Source organism: Labeo rohita, unplaced genomic scaffold (assembly GCF_022985175.1).
Source record: "Labeo rohita strain BAU-BD-2019 unplaced genomic scaffold, IGBB_LRoh.1.0 scaffold_1301, whole genome shotgun sequence".
Lineage (NCBI taxonomy): Eukaryota > Metazoa > Chordata > Actinopteri > Cypriniformes > Cyprinidae > Labeo > Labeo rohita.
In genome coordinates, this window is record NW_026127452.1 from 1 (window position 1) to 20,651 (window position 20,651).

Here is a 20,651-nt window from a genome sequence, read left to right on the forward strand (position 1 = left end):
TGTTCCATGATGATGTGACATTAATACCATTACTAATGTGAATACTAATACGATTGTTTTATACGAGGCACAGGAGTGTTAAGTAAGACATTCTGTCTTAAAGTGGCCATTGTGAGATTGTAACAATCCTGACCTCCTGTGCCCTTCTCATACTAACCTGGAAAGTAGACATGACATAAGTCTAGCCTAGAGACTCATAGGACATGATGTACTGTTGTTTCCTAAAGGGCGTGATGTTTGATTTCACTTCTTCATATTTACCATATAAAATGTTGGTGTCTTCCTTTAATAAATGCCTTTGAGTGAATTACACCTTTTTGTGTGTGGTTATCTCAATGGTCCAGGATCCTGACTCTGTGCTCCATCGCTCAACTAAAATCGAATCTTGGCAGTTAATCAAGTTAGATATTAAATTCTAACACTGGGTCATCTCCTTTGCTCAAAGGCAACTCAGTTCGTCTCAGGCACCTAGGCATACCACGCCTTTTGCAGTTCACTGTCCCACACATAACGGTGTCATTATTTGCCAGCGCCTTTGCTATGGCTGGTGATGTGTAGTAACTATCCATGTACACCTCATGCCCTTTCCCTTTGTGTTGGGCCATCAGCTGATGAACAATTAGATGGGTGGCACCTAAATCAGCATCAGCATTTTGACAGTTCCCACGCACAGCCCGCTGACGTGTACCGCGGCCACTCCCACCTCTTCGGGACACTACATCCAAAGAGCCAACGCTACTGCTAGCCCTATTTCTCCTACCCCTGCTGCCTCTACCTCTAACAGCTCTCCTATGGACACTACAACCGCGTTCACCCCTGCCACCCCCATCCCTGGTGGGCAAAGGGTCGAAATGATCGTTTGTTTGTGCTTCGTGAACACTCTCGCCTTGCACCACGGCACCATCGCGCTGCAAAGATGTGCCGAGAGAAGCGCGATAATTAGACGGCCGATCGCCATTTCCAAAAGGCAAATATTCCCCTTCAGAGTCAGAATCGGCAAATAACATCTGCAACACATCCTCACGGTACAGCTTTTTATTAGCCATTTGCCGATTTTCTCTCACAATTCACTTGCACACTATGAACTGAACTACTGCCGCATCAACCACTTGCTCTACTCCTCCTTCTTCTTCTTCTTGTTTAATTGGCGGTTGGCAAGCAACATATGGTGTGCATTACCGCCACCTTCTGAAAAGGAGTGTGGATCTGGACTACTTACTCTCTCTAAAATAATAATACTAAAAAATAAATAAATAAATAAATAAATAAATACAAAAAAACAAAACAAATAAAAATAAAAATAATAATAATAATAATAATAATAATAATTATAATAATTATAATAATAATAATGCACTTATATTCTCCTTAGTAGACCCGTTTCTCTTAGGAAAAAGAACAGGTGACTATAACATGCTTCTTCAGGCTGTCTCTGTAATAACACTCTAAGCCTTAAGGGTACTTGCTCAGCTTCAAGGCACCTAAGTAACTCCTGCCTCTCATACTGGTATTTACTACAGGATTCTATCACATGCTCTATTGTTTCTTGAGTACTGCAATCACTACACGTGCCATCACCATGTTTTTTCATTAAAAACAAAGTGCTGTTCAAACCTGTATGGCCTAGTCTCATTCTAGAGATCACATCTTCTTCCTGTGTGTTCCTATATACGTTTCTGCATCCTCCCACATTCTTTTGAATGTTGTAAAAGTGTCTACCAGTTGGTTCACTGTCCCACAACTTCTGCCACTTTCCTCTCAGTTTATCCTTAACAATACTCTTAATTTCAGCCTTACTGTATTTAATTTCCATATCAATACTAGATCGCTCTGTAGCTTTCTTAGCATACTGATCTGCCAACTCATTCCCTGTAACTCCAATGTGAGCTGGAACCCACAAAAGTGTGACACTGATTCCTGACTTCTGCAGATTGCTTATTAATTGAGCTATATCTAGTACAATATCCTGCCTTGACTGAGACTGTAGGTTCTTAATGCTACACAATGCTGAAGTTGAATCTGAGACTATAACTATATTACTTGGCCTAAGCCTATTACTCTCGCTCCACGAGAGAGCCAAAAGAATAGCAATCAGCTCTGCTGTATAAACAGCTAAGTTGTTATTTAGCCTTCTCATTACTGCTATTTTTAGTTTTGGGATGACAAATGCTGCCCCCATTTGCTTATCTTCTCTTTTTGATGCATCTGTAAATATAATAGATCTATCCCCATATGTCTCCTGTATATACCATTCAACATAAGATTTACTAAATTCTTCAATTTCCTCCTTTGCCTCCAGGAGGCCAAAATCAACTGAAGGCACCTTAAGGATCCACAAAGGAACTGCAGGGTAGGATACTGTGGGACACACAGCTAGTTGGTCTACTTCAACTTCACTCGCCTTTTCTTTAATAATCCATCCAAAACTTTTAATTTTTGTGTTTCCTCTCTCTTGACAGTTTGTCAATGAATTCAGTCCTATGTGACCCTCTTGATGCCCTTTAAGATTAGCCCAGTAGACCAGAGATAGCTGATCTCGTCTGAGATGCAAAGGCATCTCTCCCAGTTCCACCTGTAAGGCTGCCACAGGAGTGGTTATCATGGCTCCACTACATAACCTTAATGCTTGATTCTGAACAATGTCTAGTTTCTTCAGTTCTGTTTTAGTAGCAGATCTATACACAATACACCCATAATCAAATATTGATCGTATTAAACCTATATAGATGGATTTCAAAGCAGGCCTATTTGCACCCCACTCTACACCTCGCAAACATCGCATTACATTCAACACTTTTTTACATTTCTCTATCATTTTTTGGATATGCATTGCTCACGTTAATCGCTTGTCAAACCAAATACCAAGATACTTAAAATGGTCTGTCCTTTCCAACTCTTTGCCACAAATTGTGATCTTTAAGTCCTGACTTATAGTTTTCCTTGTGAAGAACATAACTTTAGTCTTCTCCACAGATATCCTAAAGCCCCACTCTAGAGCCCATTTTTGTACCATGTCTACTGCTTGCTGCATCTTATTTACAATATGGTTTATATTTCTTCCTTTTTTCCACATAGCTCCATCATCAGCAAATAATGCAACACCTATAGAGTTATCTATGTTCTTAAAAATGTCATTTATCATAACAATAAATAGTAATGGGCTTATTAGGGGTACCATTGTCAACCTCATACTCATTGCTAAAAACCCCATTAATTCTAACTTTAATTTTCCTTCCTGATAGGAAATTTTTAATCCATCGCCACATTCTACCTCTTATTCCAAGCTGAGACAGTTTGACCAACAACCCCTCCTTCCACATCATATCATATGCTTTCTCTAAGTCAAAGTATACTGCTATAACAGTTTCTTTATTGACTTGAGCCTTCCTTATTACATCCTCCAGGGCTACTAATGGGTCCATAGTACCTCTGCCTTTCCTAAAACCTGACTGATAGTTATGTATTAATCCTTTGGTTTCTAGATAATATGTAAGTCTTTCATTAACCATTCTCTCAAGAGTTTTCCCCATTTGGGAGGTTAGCGCTATTGGCCTATAACTACCAGGGCTTTTGGGGTCCTTCCCAGGTTTCCTTATTGGGACAATGGTGGATTCCTTCCAGGATGGGGGGAGTACTCCTTCTTCCCATACCTTATTATATAATTGAAGCAACACTCCTTTACCCTCATCACTCAGTTTCTCTAACATTAAGTAGCAAATTTTGTCCATTCCTGGTGTAGACCTGCCTACCTTCTTCAAGGCGCTGTTCAGCTCCTGTAGTGAAAATAAACTATTTAACACTCCTTCCCCTTCCTTCTCCTGCAACTCAACTCTATACTTTGCTATTGTGTCTTGTCTTGCTTTTATCTCCTCAGGACTTAAATTTCTTGAACTGTGTACCTTAGCCAAAGTTTTTACTATTGCTTCTGCCTTATCTATACAATTTACAATAATTTTACCTTCTTCTACCATTACTGGATATTCATATTCTCTTCCATTCCCTCTCATCTTCTTAATCATTCCCCACACTTGTTCTATGGGTGTTGTGCGTCCAAGAGAACTGCAGAACTTCCTCCAATACTCCTTCTTTGTCTTTTTAACTATTTGTCTTACCTTCGCTTGTGACCTCTTATACTCTATCAGATTCTGAAAGTTATGCGTCCTTTTTAAAATTTTAAAATCTTTATTTCTCTTTTTAATGGCTTCACTACATTCCTTAGACCACCATGGCACTATCTTATTCATACTTTTTGGCTTAGTCTTTGGAATAGCCCTTTCTGCCGCAACTACTATACTGCTACTAATGTCAATACATAATTTTTCAACACTCTGATTTTTATTAACATTTAAAAGCTCATATTCACTTAACTCTACAAATTTATCCCAATCAGCTTTCCCTAAAATCCATTTCCCCTCTCTCACTTCACTTACTCTTTCCAATTCCATCCCTACCCTAATAATTATAGGGAAATGGTCACTTCCTACATTTTCCCTGTGTACTTCCCAACTACACTTATCTGCTATTGTACTTGTTACCATGGTTAAATCTATAGCAGATTCGCTACCCCTTACCACATCAACCCTAGTGCTTGAACCATCATTTAAACAAACTAGACCCTTTTCTTTCAGAAAACTTTCAATCACATTTCCATTGTAATCATCCTTGTTTCCCCAGAGTGTGCTATGTGCATTAAAGTCCCCACACCAGATAGCTTTCCCATTTACATTCTCCCAAATTTCCTCTAACTGCTCCACCTCCAACTGTCTACATGGGTTATAGAAATTGATGACCTTCACACTTCCCATTCCAGTCCAAACTTCTGTCTCTTCTGACACTTGTATATCCTTTTATTACAAACTCCAGTGACTGTTTTAACCATGTTTCTTGTATGCACATAATGTCCGGTCTATGCTCCATATCATTTAAAAAACCTTTTACCTCCTGTCCATTCATGACCAGACTTCTGGCATTCCACTGAAGTATTAAAAAGGGAATCATAAGGATGGTTGTGATGGTTCATTAATCTCACTCTGTATTAGTTCTGTTTGTATTTTTTCCCATGACAAATTCCCTATGTTAAGGAATCTGGATGCAGCTTTAACTATTATCTTAATTTTTTCAGTTCTGGTTTTTGCCTGGTCAGTGCAATTAACCACATATGCTATAAACAGTATTAATTTCTCAGTGCTTATTACTCCCTCCTTATCCCTTCCTCCTCCTTCATTACCTTGCATTTGGGTTTCCTTTTGCTTCCCCTCTTTTCTGTCTCTTTCAACTGCTTTAACTGCTTCAGCATATGAGAGATTCCTTGCTGTCCTTATCTGCTGGACTTCTACTGCCCTTTTTCTTACTGGGCATCCACCATAAGCGGCCGTATGGTCCCCCCCACAATTACAGCATTTCCTTCCATCCCTATCACTACACTCTCCATATTCATGCTCACCTCCACACTTCCCGCATCGCTGTTTACCTTTACAGACTTTTGCAATATGCCCATACCTTTGACAATTATAGCATCTGATCGGAGGAGGGACATATTCCCGTACATAGAAGCTCATATAGCCTATCATTACTCTTTCTGGCAACACTTGCTCTTTAAACCCTAGGAGGACAGACGTGCTATCCACTTTCTCACCATTACGATTAGCTTGAAGCCTTTTCACGTTCACTACTGTTCCTCCTTTGATAACTTTCCTGAGCTCATCCAGTTTCTCCCCCAAAGGAATTCCTGATATAATCCCTTTCGTTCCCCATTCCCCAAACCTCCTAACCTCACCTACCTCTTTCTTGCACACTGACTGAATTTTAAGAGCCTTATCCCTTTGTCCAATATTTTTACACTTGATCAATAATCTACCATCCCGCAATATCTTCGCCATTTCTATGTCTCCCAACGCTTTCTTCAGTCCGTATGTTAATGCACACAAACCAACATCATTTATGTCGCCCCCTTCTTTAAATTTAACTAAGACCCTCAGATGGTCTTCCTGACACATTTTCCTTCTCACAGCTCTATCACCCTCAGTTTCATCCTGCTCTAAGGATCTTTTCTCTCTCCCGTCCATGCTTTTGACTACTAGATCTCCTGAACCCTAGGTTATCGTTATCCTCATCCTCACCTCCACCACCACTACTTATCTCCATTCTAGTGTCCAGATCCAGTCACAAATCAGATTATGCCAAATGCCGTCCAATAACTTAATAATAATCAGACCGTGTCTTTTCCCGCTGTAGATTTGAAGTTCAAGTTCCCACGCTTGCCAACCGTGTGTCCGCCCACTTGCTCTACTATTTTCTCAAACACTTTGAATAGGAACATGACATAATTTTGGTCTAGAATCAAAGTACTACTTGTCTGCCATCTAGTGGTAGGGAATACAAATGACATATTACAGCATTTTAGGAACTACAGTCTGTTTCATCAGATATGACGTTGTCGCAATTTTGCGACTTTGGTGCTTAGAGGGTTAATATACTTTGATTAAAAATTCTCACTGGTTTTGTAAAACAACACCTTGTCAAAAGTTACCTTGTCAAAATCAGCTCTGCAAAAATCATCTCATTCTAAGGGGTTGTTCCTTTAAATGCAAATGAGCTATTTGCAAACGCATTTAGCCGCTTAACTTCCTAACTACCACGTTATAAGGAAAGGCGATCTCAAAGATTCATAAAAAAAAACCCTTATACTCACTTCTGCTGTAAGTGAAGCTGGATCATGAATGATTTGCGCGAACACAGACGGATATATGTAGATGGGGAGGTGCATTCCCTTCACAAACAAACATAATCCACTGCATCTTCAGCGGCTCAGATGTCGGGAGTAAATGACGACCACTATGTTCATTATTACATCCAGCAACACAACACCTCAATCGCTCAATCAGAGATATTCTTGTCTAACTTACATCCCTGCTCCAGCATCGAAACAATGGAGGTCAGACTGTGACGTCTGATTCAAGGTAAAACGCTCATGTCAATCAACTATTGTGGGCGTGTCCTTTGTTGGTGTGATGTCACAACGACAGACATCTGAGAACGGCTCGATTTGTAAAAGGGGATATTATTTTTACAGATTAATTAAAAACCACTGCATGGATTTTTATCATTATAGAGTAGATTTGTACATACACTGCCAACACACAATGTTCAAACAACATGTAAAAGTGAACTTAGCATCCGATGACCCCTTTAATTGATGTCTGTGTTGATGCAACAGTAATTCTGCTCATTATGAGAGAAACTGCAGGTTCAGGTTCAGACATATTTGTGTGTGCTGAATTATCACCAGTCCTCTCCTGACACACAATACATGTTTGTGGCCTGTTATATAATGTGCTGAATACCAGCACATCTAGTGACCCAAAATGTCTGATTAACCTATAACTTTTAACACAACTAAACTGTGTTGACATTTATCTGATCTGATCTTTCAAGTTTGATCATCTTAAACATTCTTGAAGCAACAAATTATGTACCTTAGTGAAATAATATAATATAATATAATATAATATAATATAATATAATATAATATAATATATTCACATGCTTATAATTTATTTTACATTACTTCATCACATCTTACCTCAGTATCTTGAGTTGACAGTTTGGATCCTGTAGTAAATGACTGAGCTCCTTCACTCCTGATTGTCCAGGATCATTTCCTGTGAGATCCAGCTCTATCAGGTGTGAAGGGTTTGATCTCAGAGCTGAAGCCAGAGCTTTATAACCTTCTTCAGTGATACTGCAGTCTGAAAGTCTAGAACCAGAATGAAAATGTCACATTCAGATAATTAATTATTATTATTATTTATTTAATTATTATTATTCCTTATTCAAATGAACTAAAGATTAGCTGTAAAGCAAAATCTGACTAAATTAAATCTAAATATCATTGATTAAAAAAAAAAAAAAAAAAAAAAAAAAAAAAAAAAAAAACTTTAAATTGTTAGACGTCAATTCACTGTAGTATCTCCAGCTTACAGTCACTTTAAAGCTTTAACCTTCTGATGCTCCTCATTTGTGAGGTACACTTGTGCTCTTCATGGTCAAAAGGGACTGAACACCTGAAATGTAACTTTCTTTTCAATAAAATTATGGTAATATATTTTTGTTCTATATAGTACTGTGCAAAAATCTTTTTCCACTAGTATTTTCACAAGAATGGGTTTAAGTCAGTTATTTCTGTATTTTGCTGTAGTGTGTCAGTAGGAAATATCAGTTTAAAATTTCCAAACATTCATTTTGCCATTCATTTTAATAATCCGGTTAGATTATTTGCACAAGGAGTCTGACAACAGCCAGTGCTCCACACAGAGATCTGATCTCATCATCAAGATATCTGTGGATATTTTGGTGAAAGTAACTCAAAAGTAATTTAAAAGTAGTGTAATGCATTACAATTCAGAGAAAGCAATATTGTAATGTAACTAAATACATTTAAAAGACAGTAACTAGTAATATATATTACATTTTGGAAGTAAGTTGCCCAACACTGCACACAAGTTACCTCAGTATCTCCAAATGACACTTCATATTTTCCAGTCCAGCAGATTATTATTGGGGTAAGCAAATTAATCTTATTTCAAGCAGAAAACTAGATTATTTTGCTTACCCCACTGGCAGATTATTTTGCTTGTTTCAAGCAAAAACTCACTTAATTTTGACTTATTTTTCTGAAAACAAGACAATATTTTTTACCTTTCTAGAAAATCCTTCTTGATTTAAGAGTTTTTAGATATTTTGGCTTGAAACAAGACAAAAAAAATATAAGAAAAGCATTTTTTGCAGTGAATAAACACTGATGTATATTGAAACAGCAGTAACCTAATAATAGGCTAAACCTTTCGAACATAATTATTTTTTTTTTTGCACGTCAAAAATTTGTATGTAGCCTACATATGAAGGTCACTCAATTCTCAACTCAATTCTCAATTCACGTCTTCCCAAAATGTTAATTCATGTGTTTATGACTTCAAGGTTAGATTACTGTAATGCTTTATTGGGTGGTTGTTCTGCTCGCTTAATAAACAAACTCCAGCTGGTCCAAAATGCAGCAGCTAGAGTTCTTACTAGAACCAGACAGTATGATCATATTAGCCCGGTTCTGTCAACACTGCATTGGCTCCCTATTAAACATCGTATCGATTTTAAAATCATGCTAATTACTTATAAAGCCCTGAATGGTTTAGCTCCTCAGTACCTGAGCGAGCTCTTATCGCATTATAGTCCCTCACGTCCACTGCGTTCTCAAAACTCTGGCAATTTGATAATACCTAGAAAATCAAAATCAACTGCGGGCGGCGGATCATTTTCTTATTTAGCACCCAAACTCTGGAACAATCTACTCAACACTGTTCGGGACGCAGACACACTCTGTCAGTTTAAATTGAAGTTGTAAAGGATTGTTAGGCTGCATTAATTAGGTCAACCAGAACAGGGAACACTTCCCATAACACCTGATGTACTTGTTCCATCAAGAAGATTTTGCATTATAGGTTATAGGTGCCCTTTCTTTCAGTCTGTGAAGACATGGATGCCTGTCCACATACTAATATATATAGATATAGATATATATTTTATATATATATATATATATATATATATATATATATATATATATATATATATATATACATACACACAGTCATGTGAAAAAGTTAGGACACCCTTTTGAATTCCATGGTTTTCTGTATCAGGACATAATAAAAAATTATCTGGTCCTTGGCAGGTCTTAAAATTTGGAAAATAAATCCTCAGATAAACATCATCACATGACATATCACACAGTGTCATTATTTATTTAACAAAAATAAAGCCAAGAGGGAAAGGCCACGTGTGAAAGTTAGGACACACTATGAGTCAGTTACCTGTAGATCCACTTTTAGCAGCAATAACTTGAAGCATTCATTTTCTGTGTGACTTCATCAGTCTCTCACATCATTCTGGAGGAATTTGGACCACTCTTCTTTTCAACGTTGCGCCAGTTTATTGAGGTTTGTAGACATTTGTTTATGCACAGCTCTCACAACAGCATTTGAGTCAGGATGAGCTCTGGACTTGCACTGGGCTATTACAACACCTTGATTCTTTTCTTTTCAGCCATTCTGTTGTAGATTTGCTGGTGTGCTTGGGATCATTGTCCTGTTGCATGAACCAATTTTGGCCCAACTTTAGATGTCAGACAGATGCCCTCACATTTGACTCTACAATACTTTGATATACAGAGGAGTTCATGGCCAACTCAATGACTGTGAGGTGCCCAGGTCCTGTGGCTACAAAACAAGCCCAAAATGATCATCCCTCCTCCAGCATACTTGTCTTTTGGTATGAGGTGTTTGTGTTGACATGCTCTTTAGGTTTTCACCAAACTTGGTGCTGTGCATTATGGCCAAACATCTCCACTTCGCTCTCGTCTGTTCAGAGGACATTATTCTAGAAGACTTGTGTTTTGTTCAGATGCAAATTTGCAGACCTAAACTGTGCTGCAATGTTTTTTTTAAGATAGAAGAGGCTTTCTTCTGCCAAGCCTTCCAAACATGCCATTTTTGTCCCATATTTTTCTAATTGTATTGTCATGAACTTTATCATTTAACATGTGAACTGAGGCCTGTAGAGTCTGAGGTGTAGTTCTTGGGTTGTCTGGCATTTCTCTGAGCTTTACACGGTCTGATCTTGGGGTGAATTTTTTGGGACGTCCACTCCTGGAAGGAGAGGTGTCTGTTTTAAATGTCTCCCACTTAATAATAAAGAAATAATAAAGGTCAGATTGTTTGGAAATGGCCGTATTACTCTTCTCAGATTGATGGCAGCAACAATTGCTTCTCTAAGATGATTGCTGATGTCTTACCTCCTTGGCATTGTGTTAACACACACCTGAAGACTCCAGACCAGCAAACTGCCAAAGCGTATGCTTTTATAGAGGCGCTCAGACTTGCTGATGATCAGTTCATCAAAGGTATTTGATTATCAGTGCTTGACTGTTATTTATCCTCTTAATTCCAATGTTAACAGTAAGGGTGTCCTAACTTTGTAACACACTGCTTTTCCATTTTGGATTTATTTTTGTTCAGTAAATAAGGATACGGTGCAATTTCCCATGTGTTGTTGTTCATCTGAGGTTTTATTTTCAAAATTTTAAGACCAGCCAAGGAGCAGTTTTTTTTAAATGATGTTCTGATACGGAAAACCATGGAATTCAATAGGGTGTCCTAACTTTTTCACATGACTGTATATGTATAAATATATATATATATATATATAAATATATATATATTATTTTTTTTTTTTTTTTTTTAAATCACCTGAATATAACATATTTGGCATTACTTCACCTCTCACCTCAGTATCTTGAGTTGACAGTTTGGATCCTGTAGTAAATCACTGAGCTCCTTCACTCCTGATTGTCCAGGATCATTTCCTGTGAGATCCAGCTCTATCAGGTGTGAAGGGTTTGATCTCAGAGCTGAAGCCAGAGCTTTATAACCTTCTTCAGTGATACTGCAGTCTAAAAGTCTAGAACCAGAATGAAAATGTCACATTCAGATGATTAATCAGTTATTCTAGAAACGACCTAAACAATGTAAATCCCTAAACAGAATATGTTGTTCCTTATTCCAATGAACTAAAGCTTAGCTGTAAAGCAAAATCTGACTGGTATCGGTATCGGCCCGATACTGAGCTCCTGTACTCGTACTCGTTAAAATGCCCCGATACCAAACGCCGATACCACATCATGTGACAAGTGCGTATGCAGGCAAAGAAACACGTACAGCAAAACAGCAGACAGCAGAATGGAGTCATTACAGTATAAGGATGTCTATGAAGTATGTGTATGTAAGTAATGTTAAACATTCAGTATTAAGCTTGTATAACTGGTGCGCGTCATCTGATCTGGCACGCAGATTGGATTGAGCGTGCGGTTATATATATATATATTAGGGATGCTCATTTTAACCGGTTAACAGAAAGAATTTTGACCAATTAATACAATCAGTTAAATGGTTTAAAAGGTCTTTTTTTTCAGTAATTCAGTAATCAAAATATTTTAAAATGTTTTCTGGATGGTTAAAATAAAATGAAATAGCATTTTTGAGAGAAAAAAGATAAAATCGCGTAGGCCTATAACGTTAAGTCGCATTTTATTATTACATTCAGAAAGACCAGTGTCAACGCTAAATATTTACAATACACTATAAACATAGGCTAAGCTATTTTAGTTCCCCTCACTCCACAAAAAAATCCTTTCAATTTAACAGTATTTAGAAAAGAACAAGAATGAAAAATATAAGAAGCTCGGCAACAAGCCAAAACCAAACCATTTAGGCTAAAGCGAAACTGAAACTAATATTGGGTCTCATACGACACAAATCCAAATGTCTCCGTATTCAAGATGTATTTGAATGCTAAAATATTATTTATTATGTAAACCTGGTTTTGTACTTCTCGCATTACAATATCCACATAAAAAATGTTTGGCATAATATCACGGCAGTACATTGATAACGATTAAGCAGTGTGAAATTTAATTTTTTTTTTCCCCATATGTTTGGCTGATTGTGTGTGCGTATATAAATAAATAAATAAATAAATAAATATATATATATTTATTTATTTTTTATTTTTTTTACTAGTGGGTGCAGGACACAGTTTATGATAATGGGTTCTAAATACATTTTGGTTTGACTATCTATTTGATAAATAAAGTTGACCAACTAACATTATACATATTCTTTTAGTTTCTGTACCCTATATTTTAAAAATCTACCTGTAAATTGTAAAATATCGGTATCGGTACTTGGAATGGGTAAGTACTAAAAATAAAAGTATCGGTATCGGGCGAGTACTGAAAAAAGTGGTATCGGTGCATCCCTAAAAAAAAAACTTTAAATTGTTAGACGTCAATTCACTGTAGTATCTCCAGCTTACAAGTCACGTTAAAGTTTTAACCTTCTGATGCTCCTCATTTGTGAGGTACACTTGTGCTCTTCATGGTCAAAAGGGACTGAACACCTGAAATGTAACTTTCTTTTCAATAAAATTATGGTAATATATTTTTGTTCCATATAGTTCTGTGCAAAAATTGCTGCCATTGAGAGAACGTGCCGTATTCGAATCGGGGGGTTTGTGCTGTTAAGATAACGAGACGCTATGCCCCCTAAAAAGCTTCACACACAGGCTGAGGAGGTTGATGACATTAAGCAATGTCTTGATATGTTGACGGAGGAGGTTTCTTGTGTTAGACAACAGGAGAAGACCATAATGAGCCTGGTGGAGGAAGTGAAAGCCTTGAGGCAACAAAACATTGAGAAGGACAAGTGGATTATGTTGCCGGATCTGGAACAATATACCAGAATGAATGATATCATAGTCACCGGCTTGGAGATAAAAATCACATTCATATCCCCGGGCGGTGACAACGCTGAATGAAGGGGAGACGAGCGAGCAGGACGATACAACGGTGGAGCAACAGGTGACGGCATTCCTTCACTCAAAGGGGATTGAGTTGGATAGGAGTAACATTGAGGCATGTCATTCACTCCCACAGAGACTTAAAATGGACAGACCAGCCGTAATTGTTCGCTTTGCTAATAGGAAGCATAAAACTGAGTTGTTGAAACAGGGAAGACGATTGAAGGGCACGGATGTGTATTTGAATGAACACTTGACTAAGAAAAATGCTGACATTGCCAGACAGGCCCGACTCCTCAGAAGACAGAAGAAAATACAATCAACATGGACTACAAATTGTAAAATATTTATTAAGCTAAATGGAACGCCAGAACAAGCCAAAGTGTTAATCATTAGGCAGTTGGAGGAGCTGGATAAATATAAATGAGTTAAATGAGAGCAAGGCAATACAGTAAACCCAGTAGTCAATAAAAATAAACGGAATCAAAAATTACAACTATGTCAAGTCCAGAAGATAAGCAGTCGTTTACATCTGGACTAGATACTTTTGCATATACAGAGTATAAAATGCAGGATATTGAAAATAACATCAATCCTGTAAACAATTTATGAATATTAAAAACAGCTGTACTTATTATACAGACGAGCAATTCAATATAACTTTCCAATCAGAACGTAATATATCAATGATCCACTTTATTAGTAGAAGTTTATATGTCAACTTCCAGAGTATTATAGAATATTTGAGAAAATTTAAGAATGATTTCAATATCATAGCAATATCGGAGACTTGGATTAATACTAAGAAAGGTGTGGATTTTGTGATTGATGGTTATGAATTAAATTATAAAAACAGAATGAACAGAAGTGGAGGAGGAGTGATGATATTTGTGGACAATAGAATGAAATATAAGGTGGTGGAGAACATGACAGAAGTCGTTGATTTGTTGGAATGTATTACTGTTGAAATTTGTATGGAAAGGACAAAAAATATTAAAGTGAGTTGTATTTATACAACTGCTGGTTCAAAAATTGAAATATTTAATGAGTGGATAGAAAAAATGTTTGCAAAAACAGTACAAAAGACTGTGTTTATATGTGGAGATTTTAACATTGATTTACTGAATCTAAAATGACACAAGATTTTATAAATATAATGTATAGTATGGGTTTATATCCAACAATCACCAGACCAAGTAGAATCACATGTCATAGTGCTACATTGATAGACAATATATTTACAAATATTATGGAAAATAACATAGAAAGTGCGTTACTATATAGTAATATTAGTGATCATTTACCTGTTTTTATTGTCTACCACTGTAAGTATAGGAATCTTAAAGAAAAAAATAAGATAAAAAATATAATAAGATTAAAATATAAAAGAATAAGATCCTTAGAAAATATAAATGCATTTAAGAAGGAATTATTACTTAGACAAAATTTTTTTTTTTTTTTTTTTTTATCACCTGAATATAACTTATTTGGCATTACTTCATCTCTCACCTCAGTGTCTTGAGTTGACAGTTTGGATCCTGTAGTAAATCACTGAGCTCCTTCACTCCTGATTGTCCAGGATCATTTCCTGTGAGATCCAGCTCTATCAGGTGTGAAGGGTTTGATCTCAGAGCTGAAGCCAGAGCTTTATAACCTTCTTCAGTGATACTGCAGTCTGAAAGTCTAGAACCAGAATGAAAATGTCACACTCAGATGATTATTTATTTATTCTAGAAACGACCGAACTAAATTAAATCTAAATATCATTGATTAAAAAAAAAAAAAAAGAAAAAAAAAAAAAGTAAATTGTTAGACATCAATTCACTGTGGTATCTCCAGCTTACAGTCACTTTAAAGCTTTAACCTTCTGATGCTCCTCATTTGTGAGGTACACTTGTGCTCTTCATGGTCAAAAGACACTGAACACCTGAAATATAACTTTTTTTTTTTTTTTCAGTAAAATAAATGTAATATATTTTTGTTCCATATGGTTCTGTGCAAAAAAAATATCCAATGTTATGTAAAAGTAAATCCTCTCTTGACTGGAATAATAATAATAATAATAATAATAATAATAATAATAATAAAAAGTTATTGACAAGATTGTGGATCCATTAACTTACATCTTTAATTTGTCTTTTCAATCTGGTAGATTTCCAAATAAAATGAAAGTTGCAAAAATAACACCATTATATAAAAATGGGGACAGACATTACTTTACAAATTATAGACCTGTTTCTATACTCCCCCAGTTCCCCAAAGTTCTTGAAAAACTTTTTATAGAAAGACTTGATAATTTTATTGAAACACAATCTTCTAGTTGATAGTCAATATGGATTTCGGACAAATAGATCAACAACTTTAGCACTAATGGAATTAATTGAGGAAATTAAAAATGGTATAGATAAAAAGAAACATGTAGTAGGAATTTTCATAGATTTAAAGAAAGCTTTTGATACCATAAATCACAATATTTTATTACAAAAACTAGAGAGATATGGTATTAGAGGGGTGGGTTTGGACTGGGTGAGTAGTTATCTGACAAACAGGAAACAGTTTGTAGAAATTGGTGAACATAAATCTGTATATATGAACATAACTTGTGGTGTACCTCAAGGATCAGTTTTAGGTCCAAAACGGTTTATAATGTATATTAATGATACGTGAAGACTATCAAATACTGAAATACTGGTGATGACAATTGAAATGAATAAATTAAAACATTGGTTTGATATAAATAAATTGTCATTAAATATAAGTAAAATTAAGATTGTTATTTGGAAGATATAAAACAAATCCTCAAATTGAATTGAAAACTGATAAAAATATAGAAAGAGTATATGAAAATGCATTTCTTGGTGTAATTTTAGATTATAAATTATGTTGGAAACCACAAATAAAGTGTTAAAGCAAAACTGGCTAAGACTATAGTTATTTTGAATAAAGCAAGATATATTTTGGACAATAGATCAATGCATATTTTGTATAATACATTTATATTACCGTATTTGAGTTCTTGTGTAGAAACTTGGGGAAATACCTACAAAAGCAATTTACAATCGATATGTATATTACAAAAGAGAGCAATCAGAATTATTAATGTCTGGAATAATGATATCTGGAACAGACAAATGTATTATTTTTGAAGTCAGATATACTGAAGTTTATTGATTTGGATAAATTTAAAACTGCACAAGTTATGTTCAAAGCAAGAAATATGTTACTTCCGGGAAACTTACAAAAAAATGTTCTTGGAAAGGCAGGATGGGTATAATTTGAAGGAAGAGTTAAACTTTAAAAATGTTAAAATAAGAACAACTTTAAAAAGTATGTGTATCTTTGTCTGTGGGGTGCAGCTGTGGAATGGGTTGGAGCATGTGTTAAAGCAATGTATAATTATTCAACAGTTTAAGACATGGTATAAAGCCATTTTACTTAAAGAATATGTGGATATATACAGGTGATTGTGAGAGATGTGGGGGTAAAAGGTGGATTGTATGAGAATGGGTGATTGGTTGTTTTGGGAAGAAAGTATTTGGTTGGTGAAAGTTTTTTGTGGAATTGATCTCTTACAAAGATATTGGTATAAATAAAAGACATACAGACGTGTTCATTATCTAAGTTTTTTTTTTAGTTTATTATTTTAATTTTTGTTGAGCTCAATTTTGTCTGTTGTCACACAACTTACCTCAGTATCTCCAAACGACACTTAAAAAAAAGTAGCTTCACTCCTGAATCCTGCAGATTATTATTGCTCATGTTCAGCTCTTTCAGACTGGTATCTGATCCAAGAACTGTAGCCAGAGCTGAACAGCTTTTGTCTGTTAAGCCACAATCATTTAGCCTATGAGGGAAATAAGATTACAGAATAATTAGATTGAATCAATTTGCTAAATACCAGAGCTGTAGACTCTCATTACTTGAGTCCAAAATTTGAGGACTTGTGACTTGACATAATAAAAGACCATGATCACACTGGCATGATTAGCACAGCTTTTGGCACTGAGCCAGAGACGGACTCACTAAGTGAGCACTTTTCATCCACATGTTTAGGATATTTAATGTTTTAGACATTTAAAATGCACATAATCACTATAAACCACTTACTACAATAATAAGAAGATGAAGAATAAACACTAATAATAGGCTAAACCTTTCGAACATAATTAGATTTTTCTTGCACGTCAAAATGTAGCCTACATATTATGGTCACTCAATTCTTCCTGTTTATCAGCCACTCACTTTCAATCTACCTAGCACTGTTCGGGAAGCAGACACAGTCTGTCAGTTTAAATTTACGTTGTAAAGGATTGTTAGGCTGCATTAATTAGGTCAACTGGAACCGGGAACACTTCCCATAACACCTGATGTACTTGTTGCATCGTAAGAAGAATGGCATTTACGCTAATATTAGTCTGTTTCTTTCTTATTCCGAGGTCACCGTAACCAACAGATCCAGTCCATACCCAGCCCAGATGGTGGATCAGCATGAGGTAGAGACGACCTCTACAGCCCTGAATGTCAGCAGGGACCATGTCAACTAGATGAGCTCCAGAGATGGATCAATGAGAAACTTAACACCTAGACAGCCGTCGGTACAAGACCACAGGAACCAGATAAGTCCTCTGCAATCTGACTTTCCTGCAACATGGAACTTTTGCATTATTGACACACCATTGTCCTATTTAACACTGTAAAGTTGCTTTGACACAACCGGTTTTGTTAAAGCGCTGTATAAATAAGCGTGATTGACTTAATTTGATTGATTTCAGAAGAAATTGATGAATTCACGTGTTGTATATCTGACAGAAACAATTTGTTAAAAACAGAAAATACATTTACTTATACATATTTGTCTAAATAGCTACAGTTTTACCAGGAATAATTTTGCATGCCTCATTTCCTAAACCCAGACGTTCGGTGCCAGACGTTCGTGGCTACTAGTGGCAAAGTCGACATATTAACTCAACCCCTAGAATTATTACATTATTAAAATTTTATTTTGAATGAAGAATAACAAAGACTAAAATAGATTATGACTATTATTGCACACATCTCTGTGACAGCATGAAATTTGAATAATTTGTTATCATCAATATTTGTTGAAGGAATAGCCTATATAAGAACAAAATAATACAGAACTATAAGAAAACACATCCAGTCCATCTTTTAAATCCATTCACTGATTTTTTTAACATTTATATACATTATAAGAACTGTCGGCTATGCTCCTCCGAGCCGCCAAGGAGATTGGTCTGGAGGTGCCCAAAACACCTCTGGCCCCATCTCCCTTCCAAGGCGTGCAAGCTTTCATCCGCTCTTGCGTCAGGGCTTACCACGCCGCTGGAGAGGCTGCCACTGCCTTGCATGCCATGGCGACCCTGCAGGTCTACCAAGCCCAGGCGTTAAAACATCTGCACGAGGGTGGCCCTGACCAAGTGGCTATGCAGGAACTCCGTGCCGCCACCGACTTTGCCCTCCGGGCGACGAAGGTGACGGCACGTTCCCTTGGCCAGGTGATGTCCACAATTGTGGTCCAGGAGCGACACCTATGGCGGACCCTGGCCCAGATGGCAGACGTCGACAAAGCTCGCTTTCTCGACGCTCCCATCTCCCAGGGCGGCCTATTCCGCGACACCGTTGAGGATTTTGCCCAGCAGTTCTAGGCGGTCCAGAAGCAGACGGAGGCGATAAAGCATATCCTCCCCCGTCGCGACAGTGCCACCACGTCCGCGGGGCCTCAACCTCCGCCTGCCCGTCGCCGAGGGAGCCCCCCCTGCGGCCCCTAAAACACCAGCTCCGTCCCCTGCCGAGGCACACGATGCCAGACTGGCAGCCCGACGTCGAGCTGGCCGCGGGAGAGCGGCGTGCCCGTGCCTCAGGGACCGGCCAGGGAAGAAGGTAAGCGAGTCGCGTCGGTCAACGCTCCTTTGATTCCCCTGGCGACCAGGCTGGGAGCTTGGCTTCAGCTTCCCAGGCCCCTGCAGTGGTTGATTTGGACGGTACGTCTCGGCTATGCGATTCAGTCCACCAGGCGTCCGCCAGGTACAGAGGCGTTCTATCCACTACTGTCCATTCGGACACACATGCCGCTGTCCTGCGTGCGGAGGTTGCAGTCCTACTGGCGAAGGATGCAATCAAGCCTGTGCCGTTCAAGATGCTCACGACGAAACGCATGTTAACCTCCTGGGGTCGACGGTGGCGCGGGCGGCCCGAATTGCATATTTTCATGACACGAGCAAAAAGAACCTAAAATGCTCGCTCATTTTTGATCGTACATATAAGAGTAATACATCATTTAAATCTGTAGAGGTCTACTTTTATTTGAGTACACTCACAATATCAACAAAACATTATGCTTTTGCAAAACAAGGAAAATAAACAGGGTGCGCATTCAGCAGTCTCCGTCTCCACACGTAAGTTTTTGAAATGCGTCAGTAAAATGAACTAAAACTCAGCGAATATGTGACGCACACACATGAGAGAGATATCTATAGAAAGCCTGATATTTTTACTTTTAGATGAAGCCCCTCTTGCCGAAAACAAATATTCTCTGATGAAGTAATCCGTATGAAACCAACTCCATGTTCAGTCTCTCCCGTCTGCTTCATTATTTTTAATTAGATCACGCCCACGAGATGCTTTCGCTTTCATAGTGTAATCGCCACGTGAGGGCGCGCGCCAAACGTAACCGCCCACATCACTGTAAACAAAGCGCCGAGACTTTTTCTTTTCCAAGTTCATCTGGGCTACTTGTCCTTTCTGTAAGAAGATGCGCTGTGAGGAATAAGAATTCAGAGGAAGAACACGACGTGACACATGGCGCGATCCATCAGAGGAGATATTTACATGAGTAAGTCTTTCTTTTATTAGCCTGCTTGCGTTAGTTGTTACTGTGTTACTGTGACAGAACTTGTACACATTTTACTAGTTAAGACTTTTTTTCAAACTATAATTCATGACTACAGCAAGTGAAACATCATGAAGTACGTTTCATTTCATTGCATCAAAATGTCTCACGACGCCAAGATGTTTTTTAACGTTCTGTACAATAGAAAACGATGCGATATAAAGGTAATAGTGTTTACACTTACGCTTAACAATAATAATATAGTTTCCCAAATATAAAACGTTTTTGTATTGTATAATACATACAAAGCATGCTTATGTTTATGACTTAAACATCATATTATTTAGTTATTTATTTATCGTATAACAATGTGATATAATATGAGTGTTTACAT

The 20,651-nt window shown here is 37.2% G+C and overlaps 1 protein-coding gene across 1 annotated transcript; it reads right to left on the reverse strand.

Annotated features, from left to right (window-relative positions):
* Positions 1-1,719: 1,719 nt before the first annotated feature.
* Positions 1,720-17,454, reverse strand: LOC127158016 (ribonuclease inhibitor-like; the record flags this gene model as incomplete). Its single annotated transcript, XM_051101169.1, has 7 exons — positions 17,431-17,454; positions 17,096-17,115; positions 14,917-15,090; positions 11,338-11,511; positions 7,583-7,756; positions 2,488-2,675; positions 1,720-1,887 (listed from the first exon to the last, which is right to left on the reverse strand). Coding segments are annotated over exons 1-7 (922 nt in total), but the record flags the coding sequence as incomplete, so codon positions are not given.
* Between the last annotated feature and the right edge of the window lie 3,197 nt (positions 17,455-20,651).